General features: G+C 38.9%; 1 protein-coding gene across 2 annotated transcripts in view; it reads left to right on the top strand.

Annotated features, from left to right (window-relative positions):
• Positions 1–25,496, top strand: part of MACIR (macrophage immunometabolism regulator) — a 146,815-nt gene that overhangs the window by 18,880 nt on the left and 102,439 nt on the right. The window contains exon 4 of one of the 2 annotated variants that reach the window (XM_057492901.1): positions 3,108–4,909. The exons of the other annotated variant lie outside the window; for it this stretch is intronic. Within the exon in view, the coding sequence (XP_057348884.1) occupies positions 3,108–3,187 (80 nt within the window). The 3' untranslated portion in view covers positions 3,188–4,909. Of the gene's footprint in view, positions 1–3,107; positions 4,910–25,496 lie in introns of those variants that run through there. 2 annotated transcript variants of the gene reach the window in all.

The raw sequence follows: 25,496 nt of genomic DNA, 5'->3' as shown, positions 1-25,496 counted from the left end.
ATTGCACTATAGTATTGAAAAGCTTTAGGGGAACTTTTAAATGATCCTGTTCTAAGTGGTTGGTTTTCAGAGAAAGCAGGAGAGACTGTCAGTTTCTGTATGGCATAAATGCTCTAGAATAGAGTTTCAGTGGAGACGGCAAGGATGTACACTGCCTGTCATGCAGAGAGGACAGCAAATATTAACTAAAATTGACTTTTTAAACAATATAGTTTGATTAAGGAAATGCAAACTGATGAGGAAGATTGCCTTGGAAATAAAATAAATACTATTACAACGCAGAAGTGGAGGTTGTCAGCACGTAATGATGGGGTTCACTTTGTAATGTGCTTCTTCCCAATGAGAATTGTGAAGTAGACTCTTTGATATTTTACCTTAGAAAAATATTAAGGGTTTTTCAGGCTGAGGAGAACACTAGCATAAACAAATCAAGAAGAATGGATTTGATTTGTTATTTTGTGTGCTGAGCCCCTAGGACACTTTCCTGTTGAGGGGAGATGTTGAATTTGTATTCTTGGTATTGTGAAATGGCTTTGTGCAAGGTTTTATTAAATGACTTTAGAGGAAAAGTCTGAACAAAATGTCCTAAATGTCCTCGGTCCTGATCTTGAGGTGGTTTTTGATGTACAAGTGTATGGGAGAGCACAGGATGAGAAAAGGAAACTTCTTAGACAGAGGAATGCAGTATCTCCTAGAAGGAAAGAATCCTTAAGTGATCCTGGGCTGGAGTCACCTCTGCAACAAGAGCCACAAATGCTTTTGCTTTTGTGGGAGGCTAGCAGCACTTTCAAGGTTGGTGCTGAATGCTCTTGGGAAAGGATCTTACCATGTGCTGGTGGGAAGAGGTGGGCATGCTGGGTGCATGTTACTGACCTTTCAGTCTGATTCAATAAACTTTCATGTAAAAAGGCCTACACATGGACATATATTTGGAAGACTGAATTCTCTACCCAGGCCTAATGCTTCAGTTTGGGAAAGTAAGATGTTTTTGAACTTACTGAAATTCATATTTTGGCTAAGTGGTTAGAGCTAGGATGGCAAACACTGAGCATGTATGTGGCAGACCTGACTAATCCATCAGTGCACAGTCTCTGAGTCCAGATGTGGCCTTTCGTAACCCAGCATTGTAGGCAGCTGCTGAATTGACCAACGTTTTACAGCAGATAAAACCTCTTTGTCCACCACATCCACATTTCCCCCTAGAATAGGTTGTAGCATGAATTTCAAAATGGTCTGAACCTAATTTTGAGTAGGAGACTGTTCTGGGCCCTATCTTCTAACCAGAGCACAGAAGGAAACGGTCCCCATTGCTATGACCCACAGAGTGCCTACTGAGCACGTGCAGGTGCTCTGGGGACGAAAAGATGGAAGCGTGTTTTCACCTTCAAGGACATGCCTCCTACTGGGATAGGGAGGGTCAGATAGCATAAAATGCATGCCCAGTGAATGTTTGTAGAGTAAGTAGCAATTAGAGAGGAACTTAAATCCTGTGGGACTGAAATTTGAAAAAGAGCTATCTTGTTCACTTTTCTGTAGGTAGCCTAGCCAATTTACTGAATGTATTCACTTCATTGCTGATCTGTGTAGAAGGTTTTATAACATGTCTCCATAGGAAAGTTTAGGGAGATGAAAAAATGTGGGAAATGCAAAATCTTAGTAAAATAATTGAATCTGAGAAGGATCAGGGTATGGCAACAGTGTTCACTTGTTATCTCCATCTTTGTCTTAGGTTACTGACCCACTTTCTAGAAAATGAGCATTGAGTTGGAAGGGTATTTAACTGAAATATGGAGTTGAGAGTCAGGAAAGGTGAGAGCTATAGGGACATAAATAGGTATTTCAGTGACTTGTTTTTCTCTTGCACTGTCCTTCCTATTGGGGTCGGATGGGATGGAGGTAACAGAAGATTTACTTTAATTTAGTAGGTTCAGAAGTACACTTAAAAAATGTGTAGTATTGACAGTTTGTGTAACAAGTTGAACTATATGGAAAGGAGTTTGTTCAAGAAGTTTCCTAATACAGATCATCTTTCAAAATGACCCACTAGACCCCTGCATTATTTGGTGGATAGACTTCTGTGTTTTACTTTGTAATATAAAGTTTGAGATTTGGTATTCTTTCCTTAGTGGTTTGCATATGTTTTTAATGTTCATCTCATAAGATATTAATTCAGTTATAAGAAAAATTTTTAAGGGATTAGGGTATACAGGATTGGAATACATAAAATTATCCACTCACAGTGCAGGAAGATATTCATTAAACATGTCAAATTGACTTTTTTAGGGGAGAAGGGTATATTTTCTTACATTTGATATAACATTTCACTACTACTTTTTTGTGTTTTGCTCGATTTATAGTGTGACTAAAATAATGAAAGAAGATTCCTTTGTATATAGACAGACAAACTGATCTTAGGCTATCATCAGAAAACTCAGAGAACTATGATGGGTATTTGATAAAGTACATAAAAACAAAACAAGCAAATTCTTGTTTGAAATAGAACCACTAAGACCAGACTATTACAATTTATCTATAGGAATGGATGCTTCTTCAAATCCATGGATTCAACCTTGTTTTTCCATCCAATAAATATTTAGTGTGATATATTATGTGCTAGGCACAGTGATAAGTCATGAGTATACAAGGTGAGTAAACACAGAAGACATAATTAAGAACAAATACTTGCATTTTAAAATGAGTGCTTCTAAGAAACATAGATTTAAGGTTTTTTTGAGCCACTGGAGAGAGTTCCTAATTCCACCCTAAGTGTTGGGAAAGCTTCACCAGGGGCCAAGCCCTCCCAGGCAGAAAAGAATGCCCCATGGGAATATAAAACTGGAAAAGGCCTCGAGCTTCCCACATTCTACTTTTCCTGTTCTCTAAACCAACCTGGACAGAAGTATGTCATACATCTTTCTAAAAATCTCCAGGAGAGGAAATCATACGGAGCCACTAAGGTTTGACCCATGTTTTCTGCTGAGGAATTTAGCACATCGTGGTACTTAAACTGCTAAACAGAATTTTGTAATCAGCATTTTTCCTGATCCAACCACTTTTTTACCTTAAAGTAACTTTCGCAGGCTCACCGGCTCTCTCATCTTTTGTAGGTCTCTGGCGGTCCGGAATTTTCACATTGTTTAGTTGCATCTGCATCAGGAAGAAGAATAAGCTTTTGAGTTTTAAGTAGCCAGTTCCAGATCCTATTTGGGAACATAGCTGGAAACTCTGGGCCCTGAGACAAAGTCCGAGATGCTCCTAGTACACAATCAGCCTGGTTAGAAGAGGAGAATGAACCAGCTGTCCTCTCCCCGTTGCTCTTGGTCTCACCCAGTGCAGAGCAGAAGATGCCCTGCTCTGCATCTCCCAAACGCACCTGCTGCAAGATCTCTTCAGGCTCTGAGATTTTTGGATGAACGTCAGTAGAACCTTAGGGAGAACTAGGCTGAGTTTGACCCTGTAACCACTCCCAGGATTCCCTCCTGCAGATCTCTTTCTAGGACTTAACTGGAGAAAGAAAGAGGAGCAGGTGGCAACCTCACAGCTGTTTTTGTTTTTAAGATAATTTTTAATAGCCAACAGTTTGTTTTGTAGTTCCCCTCTCTTTGCTTTAAAGAGCCTGCTGTAAATAAAAAAAACCCAGAAAGATCTGAAATGTTTGGCCCTTTACATGATATCCTATAACTATGGTAATTTTGATTTTGTGGTTTTAATGATACCCACCCTGGCTTCACCACTTACTTGCATCATACGGTTGATCATGAGCCTTAGCTTCTTTTTTTATAAAGTGGGGAAAGTACTTTCTACTTTACAGTTCTTGTGAGAATTGGTCATAATGCATGTAATACGACACACCTATCACATAGTAGTTTCTGAAGAAATTGTAGTTATTAGCAGTAATGAAAACCATCTTTGAAACCCCTGAATTGCTCTATTTGTCCTACAGCTGCCTTAAAAATGTTCTAGATAGTAAAGTAAAAACACTACAGTGAAAATTTAGGTATCTTGTATAAAATATTACAAAATCTCAAAATGTGTGTGTGAGTTATTGGTGAATACATGTTGCTCCTCCCATCTGATTTGTGAACTAAATCAGTATTTTCAAAACTGGGCTTTTAACTTCCCAAGTGGTGCAAAGATCATCCTTTTTTTAACTTATCCTTTACAATTTTTTTCTTTTTTTCTTGGGGTGAAAGGGTTTATTACCCAGCTTGTTTTCCTGGTGATAGGTCAAGCACTAGAATTATGTCTGCATCCAACAGTCTGCTGGTCTGTAATCGTCCTTCGTCTCTGCCTCCACCCAGAGCACTGGTCCAAGCTCTTTATTATTTTTTTCATTATCCCTTTTATTTTTTTATCTGCCCATTTTATTTTTGGTATCATTAATATACACTTACATAAGCAACATTGTGGTTACTAGATTCCCCCCATTATCAAGTCCCCACCACATACCCCATTACAGTCACTGTCCATCAGAGTAGTAAGATGCTATAGAATCACTAGTCTTCTCTGTGCTGTACTGCCTTCCCTGTGCCCCCCCACTACATTATGTGTGCTAATCATAATGCCCCCTTTTCCCCTTACCCTACCTTCCCACCCATCCTCCACAGCCATAAGAAGAAAACAAATCCTACCATTTGCAACAACATGGATGGAGCTAGAGGGTATTATGCTCAGTGAAATAAGCCAGGCGGAGAAAGCCAAGTATCAAATGATTTCACTCATCTGTGGAGCATAAGAACAAAGCAAAAACTGAAGGAACAAAGCAGCAGCAGACTCACAGAACCCAAGAATGGACTAACAGTTACCAAAGGGAAAGGGATCCTTTAAAATTTTTTATTTGTTGTATATGTCAGGTATATAGTTTGCCAGTTAGTAGTAAATGCCTAAAATATGTAAGTACAAATATATTAGAGATATCAACTCAATTAAAAACATTTTTTTAACTCAGTGGCTGTATCCATTATAACATGGAAATTCTTAGTACAATTTCTTGGAATTTTATCTTCTTAAATGTTTGAAGATTGGCTTGATATTTAGCAAGATTACAAAATAAGGACCATTGTTAAGATATGTTGGAACAGTTTTATTTTTATTCTTACTCTAATCTCTTTGCTAGTAATTTTCTATCTAGGGTGGTAGTTAAAAAATGTCTTGGGTTTGTTTCTAGTTCTTAATTTGAGGACTAATAGAATTTGGGAAATACAAGGTACCAGAACAGAACCCATCATCTCAGTAGGTTTCTGAGGTTTATACTGTCAACCTTTCTTGTACATTCATTATATTTTTGGTTAGGGACTTCTAAGCCATGCTGTGAAACATTTGCTGAATATTCCATTTGCAGAATCCATTATTTGTGCCTTGAGTGAGTTGTGTTCTTGGTAATGGTTTTTAGTCACATCTGTTAAAAGCATGATACTGCTTCATCCTGCAGAACTTTCTACTTCTTATCCCACAATTTTCTCAGTTAGCCATTTCTGGTATTTCGAAGATCTTTTTTTTAAAGAAGATTAGCAGACTTTCTAATTTCATTCTTTGGCCTGTGACACCCTTACAGGATAGTTCTCTCCAGAGGCCGATTTCTCTTGCACTGACAGGTCAATTGTTCATGCAGTTACTATCCTACCCTATCCTGGGGGTGGGGGTGGGGAGTAAAACCAGAGACTGTGTTGTGACACATTTTGTTGACAGAAGTTTTGGCAACAAAGGGATAAATAAAATAATACAGAATGTCTAAAAAGTGGCCTATCCCCCTCTTCTCCCCTCGTACTACTTTGGCGCTCTTTCCTGCTGCTGCCCCGACTTCTAGGAGCCAGAAGGGACCCACCCAGTGGCACCAGGCTGCTGGAGCCTGAGTGCAGAGTGTAAGGCACTGGGTTTACCTCTCGGGGAGACCCACTCGTTCTCTCCATGTTAGGACCGGTGCCTCTCATCAAGCCACACTAGGTAGCAAAGCCTGGCAAACAATGATTTGCTATAGTTAACTTTGCTATAGTTAGCTGTAGCTAGCTTCCTGAATGGCAAACACTTACTTTTACTGAATAAGAAAGGTTTATTTTCATTTCCGTACCCCCTTACAGAGAGGAAAGTATTTACATGTGCCATAGCCTGCATGTTTATATCTTAGCTTTAGACTTGTTCTGCTGTCATCTCCATGCCTGGTCTGGTTTCTAGTGTGTATTTTTGTTTTCAGGGTTGTTTTTGTTTTGCCTGGGGTAAACTGAGAACCCAGAGGGGAAGTTTTCAATTATTTCTGCTGCAGTTTTCCTGAGTTACTAACAATACCCTTATTTGTCATCTAGCCACTGTGCAAACTGACTTTGATGAGGACTGTCGAGAATTCAGCTTGTCTTCCTTTTCATAGAGAAATATATTAGCCATCTTTTCATCTTTTTTTCCAAAAATCTCTTATGACTGCTACAGCTTAGTTTTTCATAGCTTCTGAAATAAAAACAAATTTGTCTTTTTTTTCGCACAACTGTAGGATTCTTCATTCTGTGACAAGGTCTCAAAATGATATTATTCTTCCCTTTAAGGCTTTTTGATATATCTGAGAGTTGGAGAAATTGGGAAAAACTAAAAAATCAAATTTTATTTGGTTGCAAATGGGAAAGGCAAAATAGACTGTTTGGCTTAAATCTGCATCCCTCTATAGCTGCTAGTTTTAATAAAAACAGCTGAAGCAATGGGAAATTGGAGTGGAGGAGGGCTCTGAGTGTGTGATTTGACCTTTTTGAAATTACAGAAATTGGCAAAACATTTTGTACCTACGGCTTTTCAAAGTAGTATTCCACTCATACAAATTTAGATACACAGAGTTTATAATAACCCTCTGTGCAGTTCATTGCTCCATCAAAATTTTGTACTAACAAGCCTCTTTATGTGGGCTGTTTAATGAATAACTCCCCATTCACAGACTGCAGGCAGTATACCTGGGAAGTCTTGTTGCCCCTCTCAGGGCCTGCCTCATACACGCCATGCTTCATACTCATTCTGTCAGGGTTTTGTTTTGAAACAGCCACTGTTTCAAAGTATATATATTTTCCTCTGACCATTTTCTAGATTAAAAGTGCTTCGGTTCATTCAGACTATTGAGAATTTGCCGGGTGTACACAATGCTTTGACACTAAGCCAGATTAGATAGTAGGTGGCACTTAGGGAGAACAGTTAATATTCAGAGAGCCTTTGAGTTTTCCTTAAGTTAAATACTGCATGCTCTTTGTTGTGTGTACGTGTAACTGAAGGTATCATGGAGTTGGGGTGTCATGGCAGTCTTTATCATCGGTTTGGCACCCTGAAATGGCTATGTGCTATCATTGGTATACTATTCAAGAAACTAAAACTACTTTCTGAAAAGAGAAAAAATCTTTGCAAGTAAGTAATTTCACTTAATGTTTGGAGAAATACATAGATAAAGAGCCTTAGTATGATCGAGTCAACCTATGTGTGAGGGTTTTGAGGTAATTGCTCTAGATTTCTTCAAACCCTTATGATGATGGTAGTGTCAAAAATAAAATGAGCAATGCAAACAATATAGAAACTGAAAAAACTCCTAAGTTCAGTAACACTCACCTCTTTTTATTATTATTATTATCACCTGGTTTAGATTTAAAAATAACGTTTCAATTGCAGACTTCCAAGTTTATCCCACTGTTCTCAGTGCCATGGGTTATATGTGGAGGCACAGTGTGTGTTAGCAGTACTGTTGTAACCATCTCGGGATTTTTAAAATGACTTGTTATTTCTGTGAAGTCACAAAAAACGTGACTGCTGAAATATGCAAGAAGTAGAGCAAGGTGATAGAATCTGGAGCACCTTATAAAAGCCTGACCTTATGCTTTAATTTATTTAACTCCCACACAATCTTTTCTTCTCCAAGTTTGATTGAACTATAGTTGGTTTTCGTTGATTAAGATAATTATGCTGGAACAACTTTAAAATCTCTTTGCATACACTATTTAGCTTGGGCACTTGTTGTAATCACTCAGAGAGGGACCAGACCGTCCTTCTCAGAATCCCCGGGGTAGGGCCGTGGGGGGAGCCTCCAGGGAAAGAGCACGCTGAGTTTAGGGAAGCAGTTGTCTTTGTTCTGCAGGCAGTTTAGCTCATCAGCCCTGCTTAGGTCGGTCATCACAGTGAAAGATGCCTGACGAGAGAGCCAACTCAATCTGAAACCGAGCAACGGACTACGCAACAGAAAGAACACGGGCTTTGAAATCGGACGGAACTTGGATTTGAATTCTGGGCTTGAACCCTGTTGCTGATACTTTTAGCTGTATGACCATTACTGCTTGGAGACTCAGTTTTTAAAATTTACTGTGAAGGGTGTGAGCTAAGTTAATACGTAACTGTTTAGCACAGTTTTGGTGCAAGGGGCAAGAGTTACTCCCCACCCCCTTACTTATGATAAAGAAACAGACATCTGTTCACATTGGCATATGATTTATGATGTTTGCGTCAGTCATTTTTTACTGACTTTTCATTTTTTTATTATTCAAATAATGCCATGGCATGTCACAGACTATGAAAACTCAGTTTAAAAACACTTTTGGGCATTTTCTTCTGCTGTGAATAACAAGTTATCCTCTCAAGATTTATTTTATATTTTATATTGTGCAATAGAAGTGATGCGGCTAGTGTCAAATCTGAATCAGTTGCCCAAGAAGAGTGTCAAGCAGTTGTGCATTTGCACCTAGGTGAATTCTGAAATGATTTCCTTCTCTCTCATTTGCATGACTCATTTTACTGGTGAAGGCACTTCATGAAAACAATGTGTAATCAAACCAGCCTATCAAGATAAAAGTCTCTATTCCACTGATTTAAATATCTTTAAGAACAAACAAAGAACAAAAAACCTGACTTCTCCATGACTAAACTGCAAAGCATCCTTTACACCGGTTGTATAAATTATGGAACTGTGTAATTTATAGATGTTTGCATCAGTAAACATTAAGAAAAGTATTTCTAAATGGCTCCTAAGCCTAGATCTGTAGGCTAGTTACAACAGGTTAAACTTTAAGAAGTCTATGCTCTTAATGTTTTCTGATGTATAGTGATAACTAATGAACATCCTCTCAGAATCAGATATTACAATGCAGCTAAACAAATTGAATCAAAAGGTAGCTTAGAGGCTAAGAGTTAAGGTAGAAATGCAGGCCCACCTTGGTTTCAGACAACATTACCTTATAAATAAGGCATAATAAAGCTTTAATCTCAAGTCTCTTTTTGGTCATTGAATCTGCTTCATATTTGGTATAATTCTAGGTGAAGACCTTCTAACCTCTCTCAGTCTTAAGTCATTAAATGAATGTTGTACAGATTCCTAGACATTCTTGGGTTTCATAATCTATCAATTTATGAATTCAGTTTTGAATATATGAAAACAATTGTGAATTGAATCCTGGAGACCATGGTAAATAGCTTTCCTAAAGTTTTTTTTATTATTATTATTGACTATCTTTGGGTAGGGGAATCTGTTTTCTGTGTCATTCCCTAAACTATTTAATTAATAGTTGATGACACATAAGTTTTATGAGTTTGTGCCCTGAAATTGCTTACTTTAAGAGCAGACTTCTCTAAGGAATATTTACTTGGGACTCCTTTCTTTTCCCGTTGGTGGTAGACCAAACCAAAACTATTCTGATAAATATAACCTCATTTACACATTAAAAAAAATGTCTCGTTAGGTCTAGTCTGTCGCAAGGGAAATAAATTTCCCTTTAACATACAAATGAGAGAGCTAGGTTAAATATAGCAGATAATCTTAATACAGTGAGCATGCTGAGGACCCATAAGTATGGCTATTTCCCAATTTGAGTTCCCTAAATGAGAGCAGTAAGCATAGGAGTCTGTGGTCAGCTGGAATGAATGAGAAAAAACAGTGGTGACCTTTGCATCTGGGTAAGACATCATTCTGCTGCTAGCTTTTCACAGCTTATGTGTTTGTGTTTTTAATGTATGACTGAACCTGAAAGTTCATCTGTAATCTTGATCCACAGAGAAATGGCAGAAGTCCTAACCAGACAAATGATACAAATTTAAATTTCCTGTGGAGGAAAGGTCAGTCATGTTCTGTTTGCTAGGGACAATCTCAACACAGCAAGCAATCTTTCTGATTAAAAATCCTATTGAGAGCTAGTGATTTGTCTGATTGAAAAACTAAGTAAGTCCTTAATCGCCTAAGTAAGATGACATCACTGGGGCATCATAAACTGTGCAACAGATGAAAAACCCCTCTCAAATTATCAACTTCATTTTAAAATTGAAAAACAAGAACAGGGCTGCATTTAACAACAACTATTTATAGTTCTGTGATGTAAGGCCTCCAGTTTCCTATAATTCCCATTGTTCTCTAAAAATAAAGACCCATTTAACCCGGGAGGACTGACAAGTGATCTTGTGATGGATTTGAGTTATTGTTGAGTATGTGAGACTAGGGAGGGCACCACAGCTGCTGGGAGCCTCTGGCTCGAGGGGGCCCCCTCTGCCTTTGCCCACTGAGGATACCTGTTTGCACACTGGTACTGTTGAGAAAATAATCCTCTTGTGGTTGGTTTCTGCTTAGAAAACATAGTCCTTTTATAAGATAAGCTCACAGCCAGCATATTTAGCTGGTAACAAGTGACTGACCTAATAAATTAGGTCAGCACGTAGAAGATTCAGTTCTCCTTCCCCCATCCTGAAAGTTCTTATTTTTTTTGAACATAGGAGCTTTATATCTGTATCACCTACATCTAACTAGGGCCTTCCTTGCAGTCTCCAGATAGCCTTATCCTCAATTTAAAATAACTTGAGATGCACCATTTTAACTAGAAGCCGAAAAATGATGGTACATCCTTGTTAATGTTTCTAATATTAGATCTAGATGGCCCCTACTTATAGTTGACTTCTTTCTTTCTTTCTCAGTTCTTATGTGCACTGTGCTCTCTGCTGTTCTTCTTTCCCGTAAGTCAGAAGAAAGTAATAAAAAGTAAAGAGAAGACATATGTGCAGATTAAGTGCATTTCCAGTCTCACTTTAAAATCACATAAGGTGGTTCCTCACTTCCCTCCATCTCTGGGGTAGCAGGGAGCTCCCGAGGGGAGCCAGGGACTGTGCCTGCTTTCAGAAAGGCCCCAGGAGTCCTTGTCTGAGGCCTCTCATCTCAGCAGTGCAGAAGGGCTGAAGGAGAATGCAGGGATTTCTCACAGTTGGTAAACTCTGACATTTTGTCTTTAATCTCTTTTTCAATGAATTCTGTCAGATGCTCTGAGAAGACACCCAATTAGTCTGAGTTGCTACCCAGTCTCTAAAACTGCTCAAAAAAAGAGCTTTCTTTTCAGGAATATGATAGCATATGTGTGTGCTGAGCTTTTAGTTTTTCATATGAAATTATAATAAATTGTGCATGAAGGTGAAACACGGAGGATGATGCAGCCTTATTAGATTGGATTTAGTGGATGGTTAATTCTGATGACTCTGAAATATTGTTCATTCTGAAGTAGGCACACTGGTGCCAGGAAAGTCCTTGTTGTGTTTGGCACGGAACTGTGATATTTAGCTATTAGGCTGGAGAGAAACGTCTGGAAGGGAGCTGACAGGGTGAGAGCTAAGTGCTTGATTGGCCTCACTTATAATGCATTTGGGTAGTTCTCCATGTGACTTTTTAATTAAGAACTTTTTAGATTTCCTAAGTACCAAGTATACGGTATTTCCTCAAATGGATTTAGAAGGCTTAATGGTCAGTTAAATAAGTTTGGGATATATATTTAAATGTCTAAGTTGCACATTTTCTCTTACCAGAATACAGCTGTATTTTGCGTGGGAAATGAATTCAAAATCAGAAAAATACTGAAATATTTGACTAATGCTTAGGGTTTAAAAAGCAAAATCATCACAAATTTTTATTTTTAAAATGTACCCGTGCTGTGGAAGAATGAACAAATGAAGACAAGTTTATGGACTGACAGCCTGATAAGTTTCTTTGGGGACAAAAAAAAAAGATAAAATAAATAAATGGGAAAAAATAAAACCATTTAAACATTTTTGGTGATCCCAATGTGCAATTTCACACTATGAGGTACTGATAAGGCTGGTGAACCCTGAGAAGGTGCATAGGGCTTTTTCTCATCATTCACATAGAATTAGCGACAGATGCACGTGTCTTGAGTGGTAATCTGAATTTTAACCCTAATTCCATTTCCATGGTATCAACTTTCAGAAAAGACCTTGATATTGTGAAATCATTTCACCTTTGTACAGAATGGGTATTCCTTAGTAAGTCTTCACATTTTAGGGGAATTAAAGAAAACTTTTACTTGCCTGGTGGCCAAAAGAGCTTCGCATAGTGATTTGCTTTGCTGACACTAGGGAGGGTTATGTGTGGGTGACAGTCCATGTCATCTGGTCTGCCTCAAATGCTACTCAGGCTGCAGAGGGGTCAAACAAGGACAGTGGGCGTCTGCAGGAGTAGATGATTTTCAAGAAGGCTCCAGATAGAACTCTACTTATTTATTTAGATTTCATTTGGAGAAGCATCCAGTTCTGATGTATCAGACATTGATATAAATAAGCAAAACAACCATGGTCTAGATCGATCTTTGGTGATTTGTAAGTTATATCCTACTTTTCTACCACACATTGTGATTTTCTTCAATTTCTTCTGGAAGAGTCTAGAAAAATCACATATTGGTGATTTGTAAGTTATATCCTACTTTTCTACCACACATTGTGATTTTCTTCAATTTCTTCTGGAAGAGTCTAGAAAAATCACATCTCTCATATCTCACATAAAAAAAAATCCAGCAAGATTAATTGAATATATTCAGCTAACTTTACTACACATACAGGGGAACTAAAATTTTGAATGATTAATAACGAGTTTAAAAATCTTTACTAAGAACAGTATTTTAAAGCATTGACTCTTTAATGTCAGGGACAACTTTCCTTGCCACCTTACCTAAAATATAAAATAGGAAAACCACTGCCAACTGTTCCAATATACTTTCTTTGTTTTATTTTTGTCTTTTAACTTTTATGATTATCTAACATAAAATATCTTACTTATTCTATTGATTTTTCTGTTTCTATCAGAATGTAAACTGCATGAGGGCAGAGATGTCTGTTTTGCTCACTGTTGTCTCACTGTTGCCTAGAACCACGCCTGACATGTAATTGGCACCAAATAAATATTTGTTGAATGAATAAATAAGTAAATTTTAAGAGACATGGGATTCATTCACTCATTCCTTCATCATTCATTAAGCAGACACTGTGTGCCTGTGCCTCCTATAAGCCGGTGAGTATAACCATTTAGGGAACACTTTATTAAATTACATTTCCAAGCACCCTCCTGTCCAAGGAGTCGGTGGTTTTCAGTATCTGTGCTCAGTAGGGCCCTACTGATCTCTTTCAGTATGGTTTAAGTACTCAGAGTATTTGTTTGAATCACTCTGAAATAAATCATGTGCTTTCAGAGAATGAGAAAGAACCAAAGATAAGACATCTTCAAATCCTGCAAAAATCATGATGTCCCTGGCCAAGAAAGACCATGCCTTCTGTCACGTGACAGTTTTGAGAGGCTGGTAAGGCACTGGGAGCACGTGCCCAGAATCAAAAGGTGTCTGCAACTTACTGTGTCCCTTTGGGCACATTCCTTAGCTTTTTCGTATTTCAGTGTCTGAATCTGAAATGGGGTTGGGTGAGGATGCATGGAAATAATACATATGCAGTGCTCAGAACAGTGCCCATGCTGAGAGCTCAGTGGTGTCACAGTGGTGTGGCTCTACCAAGCTCAGAACAGTTTCTGTACTTGGCTTGTTGCTTCTCTTGTTTGTATCTGGAAATGATGTCTATGATATTTTTCTCACATGCAAAGCAAGTGGCAAACTAAATAGAAATCTATTCAGTGCACTAGCCCTCTTTTTCAGATAATCTATATTTGCTTGGTTTTTAAATGAAGTATTGTGTCATTCACACTCTCTAATATTTTTGCTTTATTGGAGAAGGAGAAATACTGTGTATTAAATATCTAATTATCTTAACCCAGTGTTGCTTTCACTCTCTAGGGGAGCCAGGGATTATGGACATGGTGTTCCAGAAAGGAAAACTAAAGGATAAAAGTTTGTAAATTCAAGAAGAATTTAGGGAGACGGTTTTCCAGCGCATCATACCCTGGGGTCTTGTGTCTGGCCTGGTGCTACTGGGGGAGCAACCAGAGGCTCCTAGTACTCAAAGCCTCAGTTGGAATCCCGGAATCCACTGCTTCCTGGCAATGGGATCCTTGAATCAGTCTCTTGGTTTTTTAGAGAAGCAGAAACGTGTGAGGAGCAAGTGCTGTGTAGATAGAAATCTCAGTTTGACTCCCACATCTAATTAATTAGCTGCAGATTTGGGCCAAACTGCTGAATCCCTCTCAAGACTTAATTTTCTCATCTGTACATTGTCTGTAAAAATCTCTGATACAGTGCTGGTAAAATACGATAAAGGCAAATCACATTGCACTGAGCCTGGTTCATGTGAAAGCCACATGGCTGTCACAGTCATGAGGGGTAATGCCAGCATCCAGCTTAAATATTTAGAGACTAAATGAGATATATAAAGCACCTAATACCCAGTACACGTTTTCAAGATAGTCTGACCTACTTACTATCTTCTTGGCTTTCCTGGGAATGGGTGCAATTTTCCCATTATTCCCTGGAGAATAGTCTCCACCTTCTCCCCTTCTCTCTTTGCTCTTCTCCAGCGGCATCTACGCACTCAGTTTCTGTGAGAGCTGCTCACATAGCTCATCTGCCCACACCTCTTGCTTTGTGCTCATGAAATGCAAGACTCAGAGGAGGATGGCAAAGGGGGCCACTCAGTGAATGACACACATTTCATCTTTGTGAGCCTTTCCCCTGAAAACATACCCACCTACTTCCCTCTCTCTTTCCAGAGACGATTACATAGTCAACACTTTTTAAAATCACAGAATCCTAATGCTACACAGAATTTAGTGCAAAGGCAGAAAAACGAGGGCTAATGCAGCCCAGAGACATTTTGTTTCACTGCCCAGGGTTGGCTTTAGTGGTGTTTTAAAAAATTCGAATTGGTTGATATTATTTTTTAAAAATCAGATATTTCAAATGAAAACATGCACACACACAGACTCGCAAATGTTTCTGGCTACTCTGGCAAAGTGGGGCAAGTGGCAACCCTCAGCGCAGATTGCCCTGGGCCACAGGGAGTGGGGCGGAGCAGCAGCCGCCCCTTCCTGTAGTGCCCCCTGTAGACCCCATGCCCACCGCCTTATTCCTTTATTTATGCTACCCGTGGTGGCATGGCTGCTGCCCATGCCACCGTCCAGTTCTGTCTTCCCTTTACAGATGCGCCACCTGAAGCCAGTCGAGGCTTCGTGCAGCTGGCAGATCTCAGATGAGTTAGTACCTGGGTGAAGATGAGAAGTCCACTTTTGGGATTCTTTTGACCCTTGCTACTTTTATCTTTTTTGCTGAAATTCATGGATGATCATTATTTGGCTGAGGATAGGTTTTTAATCTTTCATGACTAATTTTCAAACATCGTGATCTAGTACCTTTCTTGGTTACAGCTGGTGTATGTCTCAGTGACTTACAGGTCTGAGCTTGCTCTTCAGGCCGTTTTCCCCCCCGTTATGCGGCATCGGCCAATCCCCCTGCACCGTGGGGCCCCGGGCCTGCTGTGGACAATGCTCAGTGGTACCAGGCAACCTACCTCAGTACTGTTCATCTCGGGGCGGCCACATCTAATGGGAGCCGGGTGGCAGGCTGGGGAGACCCGAGGGAAGAGCGGAGCCACCCCCTCAGTGCTACTTGTCAGTCTCCAGGAAGGAATCCTGGGGCTGTCACATCTTGTTATGCTTTTATCTTTCAGAGATGCCCCAAAGCAAGTCCCAAATTCAAATTGTGATATGAAATATTCTGGCTTTACATTTGGCAATTAATTTGCCTTTGTAAATAAATGCAGTTAAAAGACATTTCAAACAAGCTATTACTTACGGCATTAAAACAGATCAGCGATTAAAATACATTAAAATTTGGTCCTGCAAAGTAACAATTCACTTAGAAAATATGCTATATTCAAAAACAGCATTTCAGTTAAAACAACACATACATATCAGAACAATCCAGAAATGCTGACAGTCAGATGTTCCACTTTATTTTTAGACATATTTCAGTACTCGTGGCAAAAAAACCCCATATTTTGTAATTTTTTTTTTCCTGGAAGAATGAAGATATTCCCTATTGGATTTAGTTGAACTGAGATAATTCTATGCCTTTTTGGATAATGAAAGCTTTTAGACTGAAGAATGACAAAAGAAATGCCCACCTCCTCTCTTGATGTCACCTCTGGCATCTGGAGGTGAGGTGCAGGCGGGAAGTGAGATTAAATAACTCTCAACAGAATTAGGGGATTTAGAGCTTGTACCTGTTGGCTCTGTTACCATCCAATTAGAAATTCTTCGATGAATTAGAAATTCTCCCTCTCCCTCTCTCCCTCTCTCCCTCTCTCCCTGGTCACCTGATGATATAGAATGGCTTCCCATCTCTTTGTTCTTATCAAAGGAGGGGTAATTCTAGGTATATCTTTTTGTGTGTGTACATGGCAAGTCTTATTTTCCCCAGGCATATGTTATTAATATAGGGGAAATATTCCCATGGCAAAGATAAAAAATATCTGATAAAAGTAATTTTATGTGTTTTTCTATAATTTCTCATAGCTTAGAAGTGGTCTAAGAGTTGTGTGATGTAGCCGTTGCTAAGGAAACTTGCTTTTTAGTGAGCAGCAATTTTCCAAAACAGATGCATTTCCTCTCTTTACTAATGAGTGTGTAAATGGTACCTCTATTGCTTTTTGCCTCCATATTTTGGAAACAACTTGAACTATTTGCTTAGGACAGCAGGCATGTGCTTTATAAAATTGAAGCAGATAGACTCCTAGAATGACTTATTTATATGCAACTTGTGCTGCATATTTCAAAAGCACATTTGCTGTTAGGCACTTTCTTGTTAAAAGGCATTTTACACCTGTTAATGGCAGAAATAGTTGCTTTGATTTAAAAAAAAAATTCCTCTCTGAAAGGTTTAACTATGTTTGGTTGCATTGTGCATTTCATTCCCACCAATCTAACAGCAGAAGGGAACTTTCCTGATTTGGGCTGGGAAGCAGGCTGAAATCCTGCTTCATAATAGCAAACTGAATATTGTTATGCAAAATCGAGTGGGAACAAGGCTAATTCAGAGGCAATAACATTTCCTTCCAGTTCACTGATCCACTAATTTCTATTCACTTTTAACTGCTCTTCTATTTTTCGAAGGAAAAAGCTATTTTCTACCATTTGCACTGTTCTAATCTTTGGCTTTGAACAGAATCTGCCTGGATAACCAGGAGGAATGGTCAGCCTCCCACTTTTACAGACAGCTGGTAATGGGCCCAAACACATGCAAATAAGAAGTATAGCTATTTCCATAAAAGGGGGAGCCACATGCCCTCTAATTATGCTTTCTGGTGTTAGATGGAGGGAAAAGATAGATTTAAGGAATCAAGAGAGAAAAGGGCCAGGAAAGGAGGGCAGCAGCTTGAATAACATAAAGGGTTATCTGAGCAAAAGACAATGTACTCACTTTGTTTTTCAGTATCTCCCTCCCTGAAAGGTCCTCAGAAAGTTTCTAAATTTGGTGATTTTTTGTAGTACCACTGAAATGAAAGAATACTGTCCTCCTTATTAGTTTAAATTCATAAGAATGCCTCTCCTGATCTGGTATACAAGCTTATAAATGACTTTTTCTTTTTCTTAAATCATTTTTTTCTTGGAAGTTTTGTACCTCTTGACAATCTTCCTTAACAGGATTAAAGCTGCATTAGCATTGGGTATATTGTATGAATAGTTTTAGATCTCAGTTAATTCAACTTGAAGCTCTTTTTAAAAGTAAATGATATACTTTCTCAATATAATACAGTTTCAGGTTGAATTAGCATCCTTACTGTGGCATGTGTAAGGGAGAAGAGAAAGGAATGTAGTATTTTCTAATGTATCTCAGACAGGATTATCAAGAGGACTCTACTATACACAGAAAGAGAGCCAGATACTCCGACAAGTTACCTTGAATTGTAATACAGACTTCCTCTGTGGTTTTGATGAGGTTATTGCTCCTTCCCATTTCTGTGTTGAGAATATGAATTGCCTGCTTCTGCAGAGTTGTGAGCATTTTTTTTCCCCTGAGTTAAATATCAGAATTAACATTCTATTCTTGATAGGCTTTTTCTTTTTCCTTTTTTTAAACTAACCTCCAGACTGTATTTGGATGTCACTAGTTATTCTATTAACGAACGTCCTTTTTGCCTTCCAGGATCCAGCACTGGGCACCACATTGCATTCGCTCATCCACTCCCTCGCCTCCTGTGGTCTTTGACAGTTTCCCACTTTCCATTTTTTGTTCCCTAACAACTGAGACAGTCTTGAGGAATATTGAGTATCCTGTAAATACAGATATCCTGTAGAAAGTCTCAAATCTGGATTTGTCTGATTTTCTTTTTTTTCATGGATTGATTAGAGCTATCCATTTTTGGAAAGAATACCCCAGAGAGGAAGTGCCTTTCTCCCCACATCATATCAGGGGAACCTGGCATCCACATGCTATTGCTGGTGTTGGTAACCTTCATCACTTGGTCAAGGTGGTGACTGCCAGGCTTGTCCACTGTAAAGGTATGATTTTCCTGTTCCCTCATCTGTTCTTTGCAAAGGACTCTCCAAATCTAGCCAACACTTAAGGGACTGTGTGGGAATTAAATGCCACTTCCTGAAGGCAGCCTGTATCTACATACGATATTTGGAATTCTGTAAGGAAGATTTGCCTCCTCTATGCTATTTATTTATTTATTCAACAATGTATTTATGTAAGTATAGCTTCATGTGTATTTATTTTATATTTTGGTGTATAATTCAATAGCGCTTTACTTTGTTGCTCCAAATGTTGTACCTTTGGCAGTTGGGAACCCTTTCAGAAGATTTCTTGTGTCTTTTTGACATAATCCCACCCTTTTGTTGTTAAGCCTGTAGCCTTTTATTTATTTTTTTTTAGCTCTTCCTTATTTTTCTGGGAATACAAGATCCTCCACCTTATATTAAACTGATAGTCACTTAAAAATTTTTTTATTGACTTAATTTTTAGGAACAGTTTTAGACACACAGCAAAAACTGAGGGAAAGGTACAGAGATTTTCCATGTGTCCTCTGCCCCTGCACATACACAGTTTCCCCCATTATCAACACCCCCCACCAGGCTGGGATATTTGTTACTGTTGATGAGCCTACACTGACACATCACGATCATCCAGAGTCCATCATTTACATCAGGGTTCATTCTTGGTGGTATGCATTCTATGGATTTGGACAAATGTGTAATGACACATATCCATCATATGGTATCATATGGAGTATTTTCACCGCCCTAAAAATCCTCCATACTGCACTTCTTTATCTCTCCCATCCACAACTGCTCACAACTGCTGATCATTTTTACTGTTTTGCTTTTTCCAGAATGTCATATCATTGGGATCACACAGTAGGTAGCCCTTGCAGATGGACTTCTTTTACTTAGTAGTATGTACTTAAGTTTCCCCCATGTCTTTTCATGGCTTGTTAGCTCATTTCTTTTGAGGGCTGAATAATATTCCATTGTTCAGATATGTCACAATTTATTCACCAACTGAAGGATGTATTGGTTGCTTCTACATTTTGGCAAGTACAAATAAAGCTGCTATAAATGCTCATGTACATGTTTTTGTGTGGGCTTGTTTCTAACTCCTTTGAATACCAAGGACCACAACTGCTGGACTGTATGGCAAGAGTATGCTTGGTTTGGTAAGGAATCATCCAACTGTCTTCCAAAGTGGCTGCATCATTTTACATTCCTTCCAGGAATAAATGAAAGTTCCTATTGCCACTTATCCTCACTAGCTTTTGGTCTTGTCAACGTTTTGGGTTTTCGTCATTCTAATAGGTGCATTGTTTTAATTTGCATCTCCTTGATGACATATGATGCAGTACATCTTTTCATATGCTTATTTACCATCTGTATATCTTCTTTGGTGAAGTATCTGTTAAGGTCTGAGCCCATTTTTTAATCTGGTTGTTTATTTTCTTACTTTTCAGTTTTAGGAGTCTTTTGCATATTTTGGCTAACATTGCTTTCTCAGATATATCTTTTGCCAATATTTTTTTCCAGTCTGTGGCTTGTTTTCTTATTCTCTTGACATATCTTTTGCAGAGCAGAAATTTTGCATTTTAATGAAGTCTGGCTGATCAATTATTTCTTTCATGAATCATGCCTTTGGTGTTATATCATAAGTCATTGCCATACCTAAACTAACATCATTTAGTTTTTCTCCTATGTTATCTTCTAGTAGTTTTATACTTTTGTATCTTACAGAATGTCTGTTTCCTATTTTGAGTTAATTTTTATGAAGGGTTGATGGGCACTTTTAAGGTAGCTGTATTTTACTTCTGTTAAAATGTCTGTTATAACTCGTGTGAACATGTAATATGGTACAGTGATGTCCTGAATGTCATGACCATTGCAGTTATGACATCATTTATTATTTTTAGTTCATTAATTTTTAGTTGGAATAGGTATTTAATAATGGTATGGGCTGAATTGTGTCTCCCACCTGCCCCCAAATTCATATGTTGAAATCCTAACCCCCAGTATCTCAGAATGTGACTCTATTTGGAGGTAGGACCCTTAAGAAGCAATTAAGGTTAATGAGGTCATTAGGGTGGGCCTCTGTTTTAGTCATTTTGGTCTATGATAACAGAATACCATGGACTGGGTGATTTAAACAACAGACATTTAGTTCTCACAGTTCTAGAGGCTGTGAAGTCCAAGATTAAGGTGTCAAAAGATTTGGTTCCTGGTGAGAGCTCTCTTACTGACTTGCAAACAGCCACCTTCTTACTATATCCTCACAAGGCCATGAGAGAGAAAGAAAGAGAGGTCATTAATCCCTTCAGGAGGGCCCCATCCTCATGACTTCATGCAAAGCTAACTGCCTTCCAAAGACCCCACCTTCAAATACCATCACACTGGGGTTTAGGTCCTCAATGTATGAACTGGTGGTGGGTGGGCAGTGGGGGTGAGCCGGGGGGACAAACACAAACATCAGTCCATAATGCCCTAATCCAGTATGACTGGTGTCCTTATAAATAGAGGAAATGTATACACACAGACCAAGGAACAACCATGTGAGGACACAGGGAGAAGGTGACCAAAGAAACCAAACCTCCAACACCTCCTTAACTTGGACTTCCAGCCTCCAAGACTATGAGAAAATAAGTTTCTGTTGGTTAGGCCACCAAGTCTCCAGTACATTGTTATGTATGGTAGTCCTAGCAAACTAACACAAATGATATTTGGTTTTTCAAAAAAATCACTTTGACATTAGCAGTCCTGTGTGGGAGAAAGGCATTAATGAAATAATGAAATGATGGTGATAAATAGTGGGAAGAAAAGCTATAGAGAGTATGAAGTTTTCAAATGAGGAGACCTGATCCATCAGGGTTAATATGGGGGGAAGGGAAAGGCTGGGCAACTGAGGAAGTGGCATTTGATCCAAGGGCTGAGAAAACCAGAAGGCCGAGGTAGAGATGGCAAAGGCAGAGTCTTAGATGAGGCTGGTGAGGTAGCCAAGCATATCACAAAAAAGGGGTCTTGATTTTTTCAGTTGGTGTGTTGATTCACATGTTATTAAAGATTCTATTAGAACAGTGGCTTTCAAACTCTGCTCCCACATCCTAGGTATTGGGGTGCGCCATTGCCAGGGCCTGATCTGGGAGAGTGGAACCCTCCTCAACCTGAGAGACTTGCTTTTATTACACAAGCTTCTCTTAAAATTTTTACTTAAACACAGGTTCTATCCAGAAAAAGTTTGAAAACCGTGTTTAAAACATAATTTTTATGTTCTGCAACATGATACATACTCAGCCATTTTATGGAGATGTTTTATTTTATTTAACCAATCCCATAGTTGCATATTTAGGACGTTTTTAATATTTCACTAAAAACAACTCTGATGAGCTGCTCCATTCAGAATTTTTTGCGCATATAACTATTTTGTGTAATATAACTGATTCTTTACCCAGAATTCTTTCCACATACAACTGACTCCATTTTTAGGAGTGGAATAGTTGGGTCAAAGGTATATTAGTTATAAAGTTGCATAATAAATCACCCTGAAACTGAGAGGCATAAAACAAAAATAATACTTAATCATTGGGTCAGGGATTCAGGAGTGACTAGGTAGGGTCTTCTACAAAACCATCTCCAAATCCTAATTTATGAACATCTGCAAATTCCCTTTTGCAATAAAAATACATAAAGATAACATTCACAAGTTCAATTATTTTAGGACATCTCTGAGGTATTATTCTGCTTACCACGGTGACCAACAGAAGTTGGCAGATGTGATTTCCTGAGGTTGTATTCGGTTGTTGGCTGGGGTTGTAGTCATGTGAAGGCTTGACTGTTGGAGGATCCACTCTATGGTGGCTCGTGCACTTGGCTGGTAAATTGGCCCTGCTTGTGGGTAGAAAGCCTTTCTTTTTCTCCACATGGGCCTTTCCACTGGGCTGTTTGTGTCCTTATACATGGCAGCTGACTTCCCCAGGAGAAAACATTCCAGAAAGTGAGACAGAAATTGCAATGCTTTTTATGACCTCACAAACGGAAATCACATCTGCCAACTTCTGTTGGTCACTGTGGTAAGCAGAATAACACCTCAAAGATGTCCTAAAACAATTGAACTTGTGAATATGTTATCTTTATTTACTTTTTGTTGCAAAAGGGAATTTGCAGATGTTCATAAATTAGGATTTGGAGATGGATAGATTATATTTTGAATTATCCAGGTGGGTCCAATATAATTGCAAGGGTTCTTATAAGTAAAACAGGAAAGTAGGAGAATTAGAGTTGGAGAAGGAGATGTGACTACAGAAGCAGATGTCATAGTGATGTGATTGCTGGCCAGAAGGAAGCCAGGAGCCAAGGAGGACAGAAAGCCTAGAAGCTGGAAAGGCAAGGAAATGGATTCTCCTTCAGAGTCTCCAGAGAAAATGCAACCTTGTCCACACCTTGGTATTAGCCCAGTTGTGACCCATGTTGGACTTCTGACCTCCAGACCTATAATACAATTGAGAACTAGATAATAAACTTGTGTTGTTTTAAGCCACTAAATTTGTTGTACTTTGTTACAGCAGCCATAGGACACTAATACAGTCTCAAAGCCATGATTCATTGCAAGAGGAACTACACAAAGGAGTGAATACCAGGCAGCAAGGATCATTTGGGACCATGCTGATACCACAAAGGGTCTGCCTACTTCTAAGATTTTGATATATATATTGTCAAACTGCTTCCTAGAAAGACTATGAATCACTTCAACCAGAAATTTGGATAAATACAGATTCAGCAAGATCAGAGGAAATGTCTTTTAAACGATAGACCTTTCCTGCTTATGTATCTTTTTGTGGAGAAGAATATAAAGAGGAAGGAAGTAGGCTCTTTAATTGTCTAGGAGCCTTTCCTTCTGACATAGTGGGACAGTAGATGACAAATGGGAGGTCTTCAGCCTAAGGATCCGTCTCTATGGTTCTTGAGGCCATTTTCGTTTCCTGCTGCAGTTTATTCTCACCCCTTGTAATAACAGTAAATTCCTGGTTGCAATTCCATAACTGTATTGTCTAACAGAATTTATAACTTTAAATCCAATAGATTCCTAAATATACCTGAATTTTTTGTTTCCTTTATATATTATTTTGAGATTCGTCCCTCAACCAGGTGAACATTTTCTACTTTTTGGATTTCCTGTTTTAAAAGGGGAGGTTGAAATAAAAACGTGTGTTTTAAGAGGAAACAGGGAATTAGCATAGCAGCTAAGGTGAGCTTATTCTTTGCAGAAGGCTCAGTCTCTGCTGGGGAAAATTTTTAAATGCTTATTGCTGGCTCCCTATTGATCACATCTAATATCTGAATGTGTTTTCATAATGCTGATGTGACCATCTTGGGCCACACTGAGTGAGCAAAGACTCATTTTTTCCAGTGGTGTATCTACTGCCTAACAGAGGAATGCTGAGTAGGGGCCCTTTTCATTTTGGAAGTTATTAATTTTTTTCCTGGAAGATATAAAGTACTTCAAAATTAATTAAACCAAAAAGGAAGTATGCTGGTAAGCAGATGCTATTTCAGCAAGGAAGTCCAGATCCCTCGGTGTGCTTTCCCCACAAAAACTCACAAAATTTCTCAGTCATAGGGGACTTGGAGGCTACTTAGTTCCCCTCATCTTAAAAATCAAGGATCTGCCATGAGAACTCAGAGTATGTGAGTGCTAGACCAACTACTCGACTGGAAATGAATGCACTTTATTTTTCAAGTGGCGTTGGGGTTTCTCTTTATGCTTTCTTTTCCTTCTTCCCTTGTAATCAGACAAGAACTTTGAATTGAAAATCTTGATAAATGTAACCCAAGTTCCTTTAAGGCAGCATGGTATTTATTGAGTAATGTAACTTGAAAAACCCACAAGTAGGTCTGACCCCCTTGAGGTTTGCCTCAGGTACTCAAGTGCTTCTTCCTGCAGGCCCTGATTTCTCTCTCCACCTCTTGATTCTACATCCTCTGTGTCAGAGCCATTTTCAAATACACTCCGACCTTGCAGTGATATTAGCCTCTCATTCTCCAGGAAAGTGCTGGCCTCTCTCCCAGCTGCCCACCCAGTTCTCCAGCACTGTGTTGTCTCTGACTGGGTCCTATGCTCATCAGTAAGCCCATTTTGCTGGCCAGGAGGTTGCATTCCTCTGTGATATCAGACCTGAGCCACATGCCATACCCCTGGAGCCGGCAGTGGAGTCCCTCGCTTCTTGAATCACAGTGACTCCGAATTGAGACTGAGAGGGAACTTCTGGGAACTGCTACCAAAAGAAGGGGAATGGATGCTAGCTGGCAAATAGTTTTCTGTATTCCCTTTTAAGATTTCTTCCTTTACATCTCCTTTATCAAGCACCTATCGTGTACCAGGTACACAATCAGGATAAAACAGACAAGGAGTTTGTAATCTGAGGGGAGGAGGGTGTGTGTGTAGAAATAATCATTAACAGGAATAACCCCACAAATAGGTTAAGTAAGAAAACAAACAGAGGTTAGTGTTTGTCTATCAGAGACTGGGGATATTGCTGGGATACTGACAGATAAAATGATGTGATGTGTGGGATATTTTTTTCAAAGTTGTTTGGTTTGTGGAATGAAAATTGGCTGGATAATTGATGAAGCTGGTTGATGGGTATGTGGGGATCCATTATACTAGTCTGTCTACTGCTGTATATGTTTGAAATATTCTGTAACAAAATGTTTAAGAAAGCAATCCTGCAGACAGATATGCTGTTGGATAAGTGCCATGAAGGATCCCCCCCCCACCACACATATACACACCATAATGTAACATATGTATATATAA

Source organism: Manis pentadactyla, chromosome 2 (assembly GCF_030020395.1).
Source record: "Manis pentadactyla isolate mManPen7 chromosome 2, mManPen7.hap1, whole genome shotgun sequence".
Classification (NCBI taxonomy): Eukaryota; Metazoa; Chordata; class Mammalia; order Pholidota; family Manidae; genus Manis; species Manis pentadactyla.
Note: the sequence above shows the minus strand (reverse complement) of the source record. Positions and strands in the feature narration are given on the sequence as shown.